Source organism: Echinops telfairi, unplaced genomic scaffold (assembly GCF_000313985.2).
Source record: "Echinops telfairi isolate 266 unplaced genomic scaffold, ASM31398v2 ScPeMD7_44;HRSCAF=162, whole genome shotgun sequence".
Classification (NCBI taxonomy): Eukaryota; Metazoa; Chordata; class Mammalia; order Afrosoricida; family Tenrecidae; genus Echinops; species Echinops telfairi.
The window spans coordinates 2,913,080-2,929,225 of record NW_022103942.1 but is presented as its reverse complement, the minus strand read 5'-3'; the positions used below and the strand labels follow the sequence as shown (position 1 = coordinate 2,929,225).

At 39.1% G+C, this 16,146-nt stretch overlaps 1 protein-coding gene across 3 annotated transcripts in view; it reads right to left on the bottom strand.

Moving 5' to 3' along the window:
• Positions 1–16,146, bottom strand: part of PCDH19 (protocadherin 19) — a 133,475-nt gene that overhangs the window by 58,876 nt on the left and 58,453 nt on the right. For all 3 annotated transcript variants that reach the window (XM_004711192.2, XM_004711193.2, XM_004711194.2), the window contains one exon: positions 3,060–3,118. In XM_004711192.2, coding sequence (XP_004711249.1) covers positions 3,060–3,118 — 59 coding nt within the window. The remainder of the gene's footprint in view (positions 1–3,059; positions 3,119–16,146) is intronic.

Sequence of the window (16,146 nt, the reverse complement as noted above, 5' to 3'; positions counted from 1 at the left end):
AAGAAACAGGAAAGCAATATTAAAATTAAAACTGATAATCAGATTTAAAATTTCCCAACTAGGAGTGTTTTCCATGCGTGTAAATGGAGCTACAAGAAATCACATAGTGAACTCTCTTACAAATATTGCTATGGGCTTTGCTTGGCTTCATCTATCACCTGGTGCCAGTCACTACTCGCTTTTAACATTTTCTGTACATTTTGAATTTAAAAGGGTTAATCCCCTGAAAAGAAGAGCACACCAGAATCCCTATATATTTGCCGGTATTGTGCTTTGTCTAAATTCAATTGACCCATGGGATCCATAGTTGTTTTTGTTTGTTTGTTTGTTTGTTTTGTTGTTGTTGTTATCCAAAGCACCCACGGTTCCACAAACAGTACCTAGCAAAAAAGTACAGCTCCCTGAATATTCACATGCTTCTTCTTAATCAAGGTGGCTCCTCATAAAAGCTTCTATCTTTCACTTCAAGCACTATCAGTATTTCCCACCAGGAGTCCATTAAGTCCAGTGTGTGGCCTTTTGTGTATATGTGTGTATCAACAAAAAGGGTATAATGAAAAAAAAATCAGAGGTTTCCAATGAGTTCAAAGCTTCTTTGGCATGACACGTACTCAGGAAGCTAAATGATTGAACATAAGTTCTCATATAATCAATTTGCCTTGTGGATTGGATATTTAGGCTTGACTTATGATGGTGAGTGTCCCTGGGAGTTTCAGCTTTCTGCCAAGCTATGAAAATCATACTCATGCTATCAATTCAATTTGGTGATAGACTTCTCAGTTACCCAGAGTGGGCCCCAGGGACCTGTGAGGATAATGCAACTCATTGTTGCACCAGAAGTTTGTTTTGATCCAGATTTGGGTGGGTTTTTTTGTTGTTGTTGTTGTTTAGTTGGTTTTGAAGGAGTTCGAATTAATAGTCCTGAAGAAGGAAACAACAAAACAGATTTCTGCTGCAATGTCACTCTAATTAAGAGTTATTTTTCCTGCTAAGCCAAATTAGCTGTATAATTTTTAGTTCCTCACACTTTGATTTTATTCTGAGTGTCCCCCAAAATAAAATTCAAAATGGATTGCTCCCAACCCTTCTTTTTTAAAAAACTCAACTATGCTATGACTAGTAATAGTGGGATATCTATTTTCAAATGATTAATGATAGTCATCTAAGGTCACAGGTATTCCCAGAACAACACAGATAAAGCTAGCATGGTTTCAAGGGCTAAGTCATCATTATGAATTAAATTAGATATGAACTATAGTTGGTTGTACAACTACCTACTTTTATACCTTAAATCTTACTCTTCTGGTGATACAAATTTATGGGATGAGAGTCAGAAAAATAATAGAATGTTCAGAGTTTCTATACTGAAACTTTAACATAACCTGCTTGTCTATTTCATTTCTATTATTCTAATAAATGCACTCTGAAGTTCAATATTACCTGCAGAACAACCACTGGCCCATTCAAGAGACATTTACAAAAAGTAGTAATGAAAGCATCAACAGAATGGTCAGTATTGGGTTTTTTTTAGCATGAGAAACCCTCTGCTTTGCTTAGCTCTCCTTCCTTCCATAGAGGGATTTTTGAATCTCCTGTTCTTACCAATATCTGTCTGCTTTAGTGCCCACTGCACAGATTGAAATCTTCCTCAGCAGTCTTCATTCAGCTCTGTGTTCACATATATCGTGGCTCTGCACCTAGTTGACTTAGGGCCATCCAATCACACAAATCTCAAATTTGAATGTTTCTTTTTAATTACCCTTAAATATTTGTGGTAGTTATGTTTTGTGTCAACTTGAATGGGCCAGAATTCTTGGGGAGTTGGCAGTTCAGACCTAGTAATTTCCTATGATGTGATCTAACACAATGTAATTGCCTCCACATAATAGGATCTGCTATTAGCAGCCATCAGGTGTCAAAAGATTAAGATGGGATGTAATACTGTTACCTAGATCACAACCCTGATGCCAACCATTAAAAAGAAGTTTCCTCAGGAGTGTGACCTGCTTCCAACATAAGTGGACGCTGTGGGAAACATTGCTTGTCTTTTGCTGGGTCTGGATCCTGCATCTGACTCATCAAACAGCCTGACATATTGTCAACCAAACCTGGGTGTTGTCAGTGACCTGCCATCTGACCTGCTTACCTTAGAGTAATTTGCCTCTGCAGCCACAAGCCTGACCTATGGACTTAGGACTCATTCCCCACTGCATCTATGGGCCTGTGATCTTCCTGCCAATCTTGGGTTCATTAGTCCCAGCAGGTAGATGAGTCGGGAGAAGCCTCCAGCCTACTATGTGACCGGTGGACTCTGAACCTGCTTCGACCTTGCATTTGCCCACTTCTACAACCATGTGATCAATTTCCCTTATCTATCTATATATCCATATCTATCTATCTCCATCGCACTGGCTTTGCTATTCTAGAGAACCTAGCTTAGCATGATATTTTAAGATGTTTTGAGTCAAGCAAAAAGCTTTTTTTACCCTCCCTAGTGTGCACAGTATTTATAAAGAGAAGAAATTGGTTATCTGCCATTAAAATATCCTTAAAATTTTCTCAAACTTGTCAAAGTAACAAAATCATGAAACTCACATGAAATTCCACATGAGGACACACTGAAAGAGCCCCCTTTACAGAAAATGAAAAGTAGCAAAGTAAGAAATTTCCTATCAACAGAATTTTTATAAGTATATTATTTTCTAATACTTCTAAATCATCACATAAAATCATATTTAACAAGATCCCAACTTACTTCTTTAAAAACTTCAAGTGCTTACACATCCATTTCAATGTAAAGAAATATGATAAACCACCAGCAGTTATTACCTCTGGATGATGGGATTACCCATGATTTTTATTTAGTGGTTGTTTTTTATGCTATCCATATGTTCCAAAATGCTTACAATAAGCATAGGTTATTAATTTTAAAATAAGAAAAAGACACGAATTTAAAAATGCAATCTAATTGTTTTTATCTCAAATTCAATGTTGCCACAAAATGGGGAGAGGATATCAAAGATCTACGTCAGGGAAACAAGGCAAGCAAATCGACATACCTTTTGATTAAATGGGCTCGGCTGTTCACGTAGTTGGAGTCAAAAGAATAGTTTTCAGTCTAAAATGGGGAGAAAAGAAAACATTTTTAAAGTTATACAGATGAGTCATAAAGTGAGTCAAACTTTCTTACTTAGGAAGAATTTTGTATGGGGAAAGAAGTAATAAATGAGTTGGAAACTACGGCCATCATAGGGCAACAGCCTGAGGACTATCTCCCGCCTCCTTGGGCCCCTAAAGGCTCTGGGGAAGCATATCTCTTCTGTACAATGAGGTGGGTTTGACACAAACATTCTCTAGAATATGGCTGGCTACAGACCATGCAACCACTCACAGTGAAGGTGCCATATGACCCGCAGTCTTTACAGAAACTAATTGCTTCCCATTTCCCAGTGGACACAATTCTAGACCCATCAATTTGACTGGGAGTTCAAAGGCATTTTTATTAGTAGTAGATAATTAACATGTTGAAATATTTATTCCATAGATACGGAAATACAAGCAAGGTAATCCCCCATTGTGAATTTAAACTCTGCACTTCCCTTTGTTTGAAGAAACTTTGCTCCACACTGCTTATGCAGAAGGGCCTTCGTTTTATCACAGATAGAAAGGCAAACAAGTATTATACCTAAAATGGAGGCCAAGGGCAGCACACAGGGGGGGTGCCAAAGCCTTTCATGTGAAACACAAAGTTGCCAGCAAACCCCTGTCTCAGCTCCTATCATTAAAACACCACTGTGTACTCTGATTACAGAGACTTCCTGAGCAAAGGTTTTACAAAAGCAAAGGCAGAATACCTGCCAGATAAAAGGGGTGTGAAAATCGTTCATGAGCACCACAGGTTGGGTAGATTGGAGGAAAACAGACTTAAAAGGTATAGAACCTTGGGGAAAGTTTATATTGAAAGTAAATGAATGTCCTAATGAAGTGACTCTTACCCCAGAACTACTCCTTAACCTTCCTGTGAACTGAAAAATGCCCAAAGCCATCTCCTGCAGCCTTCTGCTATTGTACCACAAGTGCCCAATAGGCCTCAGAGGCCTCTGAAGTCACTGAGGGTTGGGGTGTTTGGCAAGGGGAATACAAGAGTTTCCTACCTAGCTAACAAAGTAGCAAGATTCCTTGTCTGGTTCACTATTTTCTAATTCTTTTAGACAACTACCTATCAAGCATTAACGGTGCTATGCTTGTTCTGAGGTGCCCTTACGTTGTCTCAGACTCATAGCACAACGGATGGAAACACTGCCCTGACTTTCGCAATCCTCACAATTGTTGTCTTGCTTGAACCCATTTTGTTTTCATTTTGAACTGTGCTCGACTCTTCAAAATCAGAGATGCAGCCCTTGCTTTCAAGAAGGTCACAGTTTGGGAAAGGACAAAACAATACAGTAGAAAACCTTAGTCCGTCAAGTAGATAGGAATGGGAGTGGTGGGGATTGCAGGAGAAGAGAGGAGAGAGGACTGGAAGAAAACGAAGTCTCATCATCAATGCCCCCACCACCACCACCCTCACACATGCCCCTTATCTGAAAATCAGCCCGTAATGTCCACTCACAGAGCTTTTATCTAGAAGATAAATTCTCCTTGAATGTGCACCACAAATAATTCTTAGTGCGGTTGGAATGACTAGATTAGGAGAGTAAAAATCAAACGGGCCCATTCATTTATAATTTGTTCAGAAGAAATTGAATGTTGAAATCATTGTAAACCCATCACAGGAGGATGAGGCAAACTTAAAGTTTTGTTAGGAATACCACAATCTAAGCTGCCCCATCCCTCTGGGGGCGGAAAAGCATGCTATCATTTTAACATAAGGAATTGTTCAAGCACTCAGCACAATTCAATTATTAATTTGATTGTGCAACCTTGGACAAATTCCTTAATCTCTGTGCTCCAATCTCCTCCCCTGTAAAATAGGGAAGATAGAACTTGAGTCCAAAGGAGAATTTCATATGCAGTTACCATAACTCGGGTTGCAATCTTTACGCCCTGTTTTCTATGACATGAAACCCGAATTAGGATCAGGAGTGTGACCTTAGTAAGGCAACGATATAATAGTCCCTGTTTCATCTCAGCCTCAAAATTTACTAAAGCATTTTCCCCCAAGAAAGTTCGTAGACAGACACACAGATTAAAAGAGAAATCTAGAGAGTGGAGATTTTTTCAGGGAAATTATGTCATGTAAAAAGTCAGTTTTCAAGCAAAGTGTCCACATAACCTATGTGCACTTTGCATCAAATATGAAACACATGTTATGGCACAGAAACAGACCCTTGAAAATGGTATCCGCTAGAGCAGTGCTTCTCAACCTTCCTAATGCCGTGATCCTTTCATACAGTTCCTCATGCCGTGGTGACCCTCCAACCATAACATTATTTTTGTTGCTACTTCATCACTATCATTTTGCTCCTGGTTGAGAACCGCTGCTCTAGAGACTATACTTCTCCTCAGCCCAAATGGAGAAATGATCTCACCATGAGGATCTCCACACACAGATACTGTATTAAAAGAAGACAATTCACTTTCCCTAGCTCTGGGATATAACTCAGTTAACCCCAGGCACATATGTCCAGCATGATCTGCTACTGTAGACAGGAGATTTTCTCATGGAAGCGTATTCCCTTCCTGTATATATTTCTCGTTTCCTCCCTTCTTGTCCTCTCAATCACTTATTCTTGTAGAACCCAGCCTTTATGTGTTAATATTCCATTCCCAAATCATCACAAACCACACCGGGTGGGGTACGTGTTGTGTATGAAGCCGTGGGAAGCATCAGTCCAATGAGGCAAGTTCCTAGAACTGATTTCCTCACAGAGAAGAAGGCGAGGCTGATTCATCCAGTCTTTTCCCTTTGTAATCTGTCTCATGTCTCTTTGTAAAGCTGCTTGCTTGCAGTTATGGGAGCAACTTACACAAGAGAATTATTCTAATTGAAGAGAATAGATTATTCTGGTCTAATTTGGTACTATAGCCTTAACAAACTGAGCTAAGTGATCATAGGTGGCCTCTGATTATGGGTCTGTACATCAATATCGAGTGTTTTGATTCAGACAGGTTCAAGGTGTGTCCTCAAACCCCATCCCTGTGTATTGAAGGAGCAAATATTTTTCCCTGCAAGTAAAGCATGAAGTGAAAGGGAAATTAAAAACTAAACAAAAGGTTTTCTTGTATTTTAGGTGAAGGTTAACACAACAAATTAGTTCCCAGTCAACAATTCATATGTTAATTATCCTGTGATGTTGATTTGCTATTCCCCCATACGCACAATATGTCAAGACTCTCCTTATTGTCACCCTGCTCTTCCTATTTCCGTCTCTCACTGGTGCCTTGCTCTTCCCCTGCCCATCACCACCTTCTGACCTTTGTTTTAGGACAAATATCCCGTTTTTCCTTGTATACTATCGTTCTAAGAAACCCTTTCAGCGTGGATGTTATGGCTTCTTTTTTTTTCTTTTTTTTAGTCATTTAATTAGGGGTTCATACAACTCTTATCACAATCCATACATACATCAATTGTGTACAGTACATTTGTACATTCATTGCCCTCATCAAACTGTCAGTCTTTCAATTAGCAGCCAGGCAATTTCATGGTTTTCGCCATCTAAACACACCGTTCACTTACTTCCTGTTTTTGTTTTTTCTTGTTTTTTTTCTCAAAATTTTTTAAAATTTATTTATTTATTTATTTTTGAGCATTTTATTAGGGGCTCATACAACTGTTATCGCAATCCATACACACATCAATTGTGTAAAACGCATTTGTACATCATTCTCAAAACAGTTTTGAGAATGTTATGCCTTATTTTATCGACCAAGCTCTTATTTGACTTAACAGTGATGTTGGGGAGTGACTTTAAGTTCCAGGTTAAAAGGATGAGAGTCTCAGGGGGTTCTCCAGTCATGATCTGTCTGGTAGGTCTGATCTTTTGATAAATGAGTTTTACTCTACATTTTTGTTCCACTGTAACCAGGATCTCCTGTTGCATGCCTGGTCACAGTGCTTGGGATGTGGTAATGGCACCATCTAGTTCTTCTGGTCTCAGGCTAGAGAAGGCTATGCTTCATATGGATCATTAATTCTGTGGACCAATTGCTTCCTTGATTTTTATTTGCCTTCATTCTCCTTTGTTCTAGGCAATTAGAGACCGAATAGTTGTATCTCAGATAGCTTCTCACACATTTTACAGACCCACCCTCATCCAGACAGTACTCAGCAAACTAGGTTGTTGAGCATTAACTTTATGAACTATGTTATAACAGTTGACTTAGATCTATATTCTGAGACTATATAGTCTTTAGCCTTCAACCCCAATTACTCAGTTTGGATGTGTCCAAAAGATTTCCATAATTATGCCTCTGGAAATACTTTCTTGTTGATGAGCAATATGTAAGTACGAAGCCAGTGGTTCTCAGTCTTGACTGATGGACTTTATTTTTTAAAAGTACTAATGGCTCACTCCAAGAGATTCTGAAGTAACTGGCCTAGAGTGGGGCCTAGGCATTTTTTTAAATTTCTCGGGCAATTCCAATGTACATCCAAGGTGATGAACAACTTTCCTGAGCAGAAGCTTGGTGACAGAGTTTGACCTGATGTGCTATTTTCTATGGCAAGTCCATGTGTTTAGAAGATCGCACGTCTCTGGTGTTAACAAACCCAGGGACAAGGGAACAACAGGTGATCCAAATTGGTGGTGAGGAGGGTGTAGGAGGCCTGGTAGGGTGTGACCAAGGGTAATGTAACCGAGAGAAATTACTGTAACCCAAATGAAGGCTGAGCATGATAGTGGGGCAAGAGGAAAGTAAAAGGAAATAGAGGAAAGAGCTAGGAGGCAAAGGGCATTTAAAGAGGTCTAACGAAAGTCATGTACATATGTAAATATATTTATACATGAGAATGGGGAAATATATTCATGTGCATATATTTATAGGTTTAGTATTAAAGTAGCAGATGAACATTTGGCCTCCACTTAAGTACTCCCTCAATGCAAGAACACTTTTTTCTATGAAACTGGCATTCCATGATGCTCACCTTCCCTACACAATCGCTGAAGACAAAAACGGGTACATAAGCAAATGTGGTTAAGAAGGCTGATGGTGCCTTGCTATTAAAAGATATAGCGTCTGGGGTCTTAAAGGCTTGAAGGTAAACCAGCAGCCATCTACTCAGAAGCAACAAAGTCCACATGGAAGAAACACATCAGTCAGTGTGATCACGAGGTGCTGAAGGGATCAGGTATCAGGCATCATCTGAACAAAAAAATCATATCATTGTGAATGAGGGGGAGTGCGGAGTGGGGACCCAAACCCATCTGAAGGCCGCTGGACATCCCCTTATGGAAGGGTCACGGGGAGGAGATGAGCCAGTCAGGGTGCACTGTAGCAATGATAAAACATACAATTTTCCTCTAGATCCTAAATGCTTCCTCCCCACCCACTATCATGATCCCAATTCTACCTTACAAATCTGACTAGACCAGAAGATGTACATTGGTACAGAGAAGAACTAGAAACAGGAAATCCAGGGCGGATGATCCCTTCAAGAACAGTGGTGAAAGTAGTGATACCAGGAAGGTGGAGGGAGGGTGGGGTAGAGAGGGGCAACCAATTATAAGGATCTACATATAACCTTCTCCCTGGGGGACAGACAACAGAAACGTGGGTGAAGGGAGACGTCGCACAGTGTAGGATATGACAAAATAATAATTTATAAAATGTCAAGCACTTATGAGGGAGGGGAGTGCCAGAAGGGAGGGGGGGAAATGAGATACTGATGCCAGAGGCTTACTTGGAGAGCAGAGGTTTTGAGAATGATGAGGGTAACGAATGTACAAATGTGGTCTTTTTTTTCCTTTTTTTTTCAAATGTGCTTTTATACAATTGATGTATGTATGGATTGTGATAAGAGTTGTATGAGCCCCTAATGAAATGATTTAAAAGAAGAAGATCTCACTTCTCCTGTCAGATTATCTGCCAAGATCTTCTCAGTACTGGGTAAACAACCTCAGCAGAAAAGTACTTTTAAAAGAATAATAATAAGGGGGATTTTTGTACATGAATGTATTGGCTCCAGGTTAGCCTTATATAATCAAAAATTTGCTTGACATTATTCCAATCCCCTCTCTAAGCATTCTAAATGGCAAATAACATGAAACATTTGAGAGGAGAAATTTTCTCTAAATGTCACATTAATTTTGCTAGGAAATGTACCTATTTCTAATGAGACAGCCAGGTTAACACAGACACACAGTAAAGAGATGAGAGCAACATTTGCTTCTGAAAACTCTAATTTTGACATTAAAATAGAAATGGATCTACAGCAAACTTTTTTTTCCAGTTTCAAAGGTAAATAAGAGCCACTTTCTTATCATTTAATATATCTCTTCCAAATCCTTTCTCCACTTAGAAGTCTTTATCTGAGTAATTCACAGAGAGCAGGCTTCTCGCTTGGCCTAGGTTTAATGAAATCTTGATTTTCTGAAACCTTCAAAGAATATGTAATTCTGGATAGCTAAGTTTCCAGATAGGTGAGCATGTTTCCTTTTACGGACTAACACTTTGCTCTAAAACTCCAACCATTCTGCCTTGCTTCTAAAATGTATCACATAATTTTCTGTCTTAAAATAGATATTGGAATGTATAATTTAGCCTCTTGTTAGTTACTTAGGATATATCTTTGAACATAAATTATTAGACTATGCACATTTTGCCTGTACATTTAAAGCAATAGTTTTATGTTTGTTTTGAGTTCTTAACATGGAGACATAATGAAACATATGACACATTAATTTTCTGCTTTATGTCCCTTACCAACTTGTCATCAAACACTTAGCTGTTACTTCTCAATGGTATTAGTATATCCAAAGCAACTCCTCTTTCATTGCAAGGCTGATGCTTCCAATCATTGTTACAATGATCTAGAAAATATGAGTTAATAAATTCTAAATAGAGAGCTGACATGCTGTCCAAAGAGGAAAATGACACAATCTGTAATATATAGATTTTGGGTGACAAGTTTTGGGTTTAACTATTGTTTATCTTTTCACCTGCTTTGTTTTCTACTACCGCTTCTCAGTTCTCTCTGGACACTTGAAGTTTCCGGTGAGCTTGCTGGGTGGATGATGTGTCATTAGGTCTCCATGTTAATAAGTCTAACACATCCGAAGTTGAATACTTCCACGTTGTCAGGCCCCCAAGGTACCAGAGAATGGCCTACTTTAATTGTCATTTTGCATTACTTTTACAGTTCACTGAATAGTGCCCTCGTCTCTGGAAGAGTGACTGCAGTTTTCTCAGCACCGCATTTATCACCAGAAAAGACTGCAACCCTGGGAAGAAAGAAGTCCAATAAATGCAGGGCTCCAGGATTAGAATGTTTGCCTGGTGGCACATACCCTCAAGTCACCACACCACGTTTCAAAAAGTTACAGACTCTGGGATGAAAGCAGAGATTCCTCAAACCTTAAGGTTTTCATTTAAAAAATAACAGCCATTTAACATCATATTAGGGGACTTCAGAAAGTTTGTAGGGGAAAATTCCATAACTTTTAATGCAATTTTCCATGAACTGTTTGAAGCCCCCTCATACTATGAATGAACTGAAAAGCATCATAGTGGCAATGTACTAATGACTCATAATAGTCACTTTACCAAAACAAATGGAGTGACCCTAATCCCAAATAAATGCACAACATGATTTCAAAATGCCGTTGTTTTTTAACTACTGACTTTCAGTAATGTTAATTGTGTCTATTCATCAACAATGAGAAGACGCCTAAGCTGCTCTAAACATAGCTCCTCTTTTAGATACCAAGTGCTCATCTCGTCACAAAAGCATTTTTAAAATGAATTGACAAACAGTTTTTCCTTCTTATCCCCAACACATAAAAATGAAAGTGTAAATTCCATATAAAAATAAAGCCAACATGGCCTCCAGCAAGAATCTGTATTCAAGGACTCATCCACCCAGACAGCAGCAGCTGAGCAGGAATTAGCAGAGGTGGAATCAAAAACACCATCCTCAGTGTTCCCACCACTACAAAGCTCATATTTACTCTGAACTAGAAAATAATCTGAGCAACTTCCTAGTAACCACACGTATTATAGGATATATGCTCACCACACCCCTCCAGCCCTAATGTTCTCTATTTTATTCACACACACACACACACACACAGAGAGAGAGAGAGACTGACAACAAGAAGCAATGAAGTACGGCGGTGAGATCTGAGTTTCATCCCATATATGACACACGGATCAAACCACAAACCAAGTGTATTCTGACTCATGGCAATCCTCTAAGACAGAGCAGAATTGCTCCACAAGGTTTCCAAGGCTGCATGTCTTTACAGAAGCCGCTGCCACCGCTTTCTTCTACAGAAGGCTTCTGAGGGAGCAGCCCAGCACTGGACACACTGTGCCACCCAGATTTCCTTGACTCACCGATAGACTTGAATCAGTCACATTATCCCTCTGAAAATCCTCATTTATCCATGTATAAAATGAGGAGAAAACCCAAATTATCTCAATGTTCCTGTCAAGCTCCAAAACTTCGAGTATTGTAAAACAAAGTAATTCTTATTCATCCATCCATTCATTCAATAAACGTGTGCCAACCCTGTAGTCTATAGAGAGTATGAAAAGAAAAGAAAGAAATAGACACAAGCTGTGTCCCCAAAGAAGTCACAAATTAATGGGCGATGGATAGTTAAAAAGTCAGTCCTTCAGAAAAATTAATTTAAAAACACAGAGAGACTGGTATCTACCTAGTTGCAGATACCTGCCTGTACTTGTACATGAACATATGGGGTACATATTTGAGAACTATTCCGCTCCTTTAATAAAACTAAATAGATTCCAAATGCTTGACAAGAGTAGGTGATTCACCAAGGAGGCTGTGAAGGCCCTTATATTTGTATTTGTTATATATATATACACACACACATATATGTACATACATATATATAGTAATCCATGTCATAAACCAAGAACCCTTCTTTTTCTGTCAATTAATTATAAAATTCTGGAGGTTCTTATGAATAGACCTTGTATCTATACCTTCTGCTCCCTTTCCACAGACTTCATCTCCTTGTGCCACTGTTTCATCTCCTTTTTCCTTTTGCTTCAGTACACTCTGCAACCTGCTATCTGAATAATCTTCCTCACTCACTATTTTTGTCACATCCCTTCTCTTCTCAGGACCCTACAGAGACTCTTTGTTGCATGTAGCATTAAATCTAAATTAAATCTTTAGCTGAGAATTTATCAAATGCCAGTCTTCAACTTCTCCTCTACCTAGCTAACCCCATTCTAATATAAGAAGAGGGCTTCAAAAAGTACATGACAAAATTCCATTATTTTCCATTCTAGTTGTTCGCAGATTTTTTTGAATACTTCGTGTATGTCCATCACTGATTATCTCACATTGCTTATCATTTCCTCAGCAGTGTGTACACAGACTGTACAGTGTAACTATGCACTGCCTCAGGGTCTATGATTATTTTGTGTGTAGTATGTCAGTCAGTTTATTGCCTGTGTTGGACTGTAAAGTCTCTTTGAGGTCCCTATGACATTTGGATAATTGGATTGTGAAAAAGGAAGTCAGAAGAAGAATTCATGTATTTGCACTGTAGTGTTGGCAATTATTATTATATATATCATGGACTGCTGAGAGAAAAACAAGTCAGTATTGAAAGTGCTAGAACCCGAGAGTTCCTTAGAAACAAGGCAAAACCAATTGCTAGAAAATAACGGGCTCAGTAAAGTAACAGGCAAGCAGAAATGAAGGAAGTTCTCAATGATATGCATTGACACTGCTGCCATACCAATGGACTGAAGCATACTAATTATCAGGAAGATGGCACAGGACAGGGCAAGATTTCATTCTGTTTTACATAAGGTCACCACGTATAGAATCTGACTTTATGGCAATTAACAACAACAGCATGCCATTTGCCACAATCCTGCCCATCTAGCATCAGTTAGATGGAAGAACAATGAAGCTAGTTGTTGCAACTAAAGTATATGACCAATTCTATCAGGCCAGGCTAGTCCTATTTCTTCAGAATGCATCCATTTTGCACACTAATTTCTATAATTTCTATTTGTTCTGTGTCCTCACTCCCAACTCTTATTTTTATTGTTAGCCAGTGAACTTGGCCCCCAACGCATGACAACACCATGCTTAATGGGATCAGATCTTTGTGACACATAAGGTTTCCATTGACTGATTTTTTGGGAAGTAGATCACCAGTCCTTTCTCAATCTATCTTAATTTGGAACCTCCATGGAAACCTGTTCAGTATCATAGGGATAGTAGCTTTGTTTGCAGTACATTTTTCCATATGTGCGACTTGAAAGGCAAGAATTCTACCACTGAACCACCACTTTCCCCATCACTCTCTGCTACTACATACTGGTCTGGATTTATCTTCCAGGGAAATGATGATACAGGTAGGTACATTCTGCCTATTTAAAACCATCAGTCCTGTCACATCTCTACAAAAAACAGAGGTGACTCAATCAAAAAACATTCATAAAGGTCTACAGACATACTTGGAGCTATTTATAGGTTTTGGGCTTTATTTCTTGTATATCTATGTAAGATAAACAATATTGAGAAGAAAATAATGGGACCGATGGTAATGAGGGCAATTAGGAGAGGGAGAGGTGGGGAAAGGAAGGGGGGGGAGCCAACAAACCCAGGGACAAGGGAACAACAAGTGATCTAAAATCGATGGCAAGGAGGTCATAGAATGCCTGTTGGGCTACATTGATCAAGTGCAATGTAGCTGAGAGGAATTTCTAAAAGCTGAATGAAGGTGGGACATGATAGGAAAGAGGAAAGAACTAGGAGGCAATGAACATTTATAGAGGTCTAAAAACAGGAGGTAGCAGATAGACATTGGACCTCTATTCAAGTACTTCAACACAAGAACATTTTGTTCTAATAACCTGGCATTCTGTGAAGCTCACCTTCCCGACACAATCACTAAAGACAAAATGAGTGTGATCATGTGTGATCATGAGGTGTCGACAGGATCAGGTGTCAGGCATCAGAAGACCCCAAGCAAACAATCATATATATGCAAAGAAGAGGGGGGCAGAATGGTGACCCAAATCCCATCTGTAAACAATTGGACATCCCCTCACAGATGGGTCACAAGGAAGGGACAAGCCAGCCAGGGTGCAGTATAGCACCACCGAAACATATAACATTGTTCTAGTTCTTTGATGCTTCCTCTGCCCCACTATCAAGACCCCAGTTCTGCCTCACAAATTCCACTATACCATAGCATGTACAATGGTACAGATAAGAACTCTCGACACACAGAATCCAGGACAGATAAATCCCTCAGGAACAATAATGGGAGTAGCGATACCATGAGGGTAGGGGAAAGGTTGGGGGAGAAAGTGGGGAACAATCACATTGATCAACATAACCTCACCCACACAGGGTGAAGGGAGACAGCAGATGGTGTGAGACATGAGCATAATAATTTTTAATTTATCAGGGGTTTATGAGTGTGGGGCAGGGGAAATACCGAGCTGATACCAAGGGATCAAGTAGAAAGAAAATGTTTTTAAAAGGATGATAGCAACATATGTACAAATGTGCTTGACACAACGGATATATGGATTGTTACAAGAGCTGTAAGTCCTCCCAATAAAATGTGTTCTTTAAAAAAAAGGAATAGAAAGGGAAATCCTTAACATAATAAAGGCCATAAATGCAAACAGAAAAAAAAAAGCAGTGGTAACAATCGATAGTGCACCCAAGCCAGGGGAAATAATATTTCCATAAGATGATAAGGTTTCACTAGATTGTAGATCTCTGAGTTACAGGTTGGCAGTATGGCACCTACTTTTTCCAGAGATGGACGTAAACTCAAGAGCACTGCTAGCTTTCCAGGCTATCAACAGGAAACTCAGACCATATGGTTCATATTCAAAAAGTCAAATGAAAAAAGTTCCTCTCCTGCTACCCTTTCACTAGAACATCTAAAGTTTTACTGAGGTCATTAAATGTCATCAGATGACAAAGAGACCCAGGGAACTCACATTTCTCTGCCCTCATCTTTGATTGGGTCAATACTGTGCCTTTAGAAGAAAAATCCAGTGGCAAATTTCATTACATTGACTTCCTTGAGAAGCCTTCTGAAATTGTCTTCTGGAATCCAGGCAATCCATCCACACACACACAAGAAACAGTTAAAAGACCAGGCTAAGGATCATATTATTTTCACAAAGAGCCTTCTGAATAAGCCACTAGAGCTCACACATAAGTCCTTGTGAGGCATACATACTCTACAGTAGTACCTACAAGTGGACATGAACAGACACTTCACCAGAGAAGACATTCAGGTAACCAACAAGCACATGAGGAAATACAGCAATAACAGTAAAGTTAAAAAAAAAAAAAAAAAAAGAACACAACAAATGCTGGCAAGGTTATGGAAAGACTAGAAACCTCATACGCTCACTGCTGGTAGGATGGAAAAAGAGTAAAACCACTGTAGAAAGTGGTATGGCCCTTCTTCCAAAAATTGGGATAGAAATACCATGTAACCCAGCAATCTCTCTATTTGACAGATATCCTAGAGAAATAAGAATCACTACATGGATATACATACACACATGTTCATCATAGCACTATTGATAATAGCAAAAGCATGGAAACAATCTAAATGCCAATCATTAGAAGAATGAATAAGCAAACTATGGTACAAAAACATACTGGAATATTACACAATGTAAAAGAATTGCAACAGTTTTGCAAAATAATCTCATAAAATGGATGAACCTGGAGGATATAATGATGAGTTCAATGACACAATCACTTAAGGATAAATATTGTAGGAGACCACTACTATAAAAAGTCAAGAAAATGTTTAACTGGGGAGGAGGTGGGGAAAGGGAAAAAAATGATGAAAATAAGGAAGAAATGGGTAGCGGGGGCACAGGGAGCTAATCCACCCAAGGGGAAGGTATTGTTTATATCTCCACAGGAAAAGAGGGACCAGACTTCAACCCAGTGCTCCAAGGTGTGAATACAACATGCCGGCGTGGAGTAGGGAACCAGTGGAGAGGTCT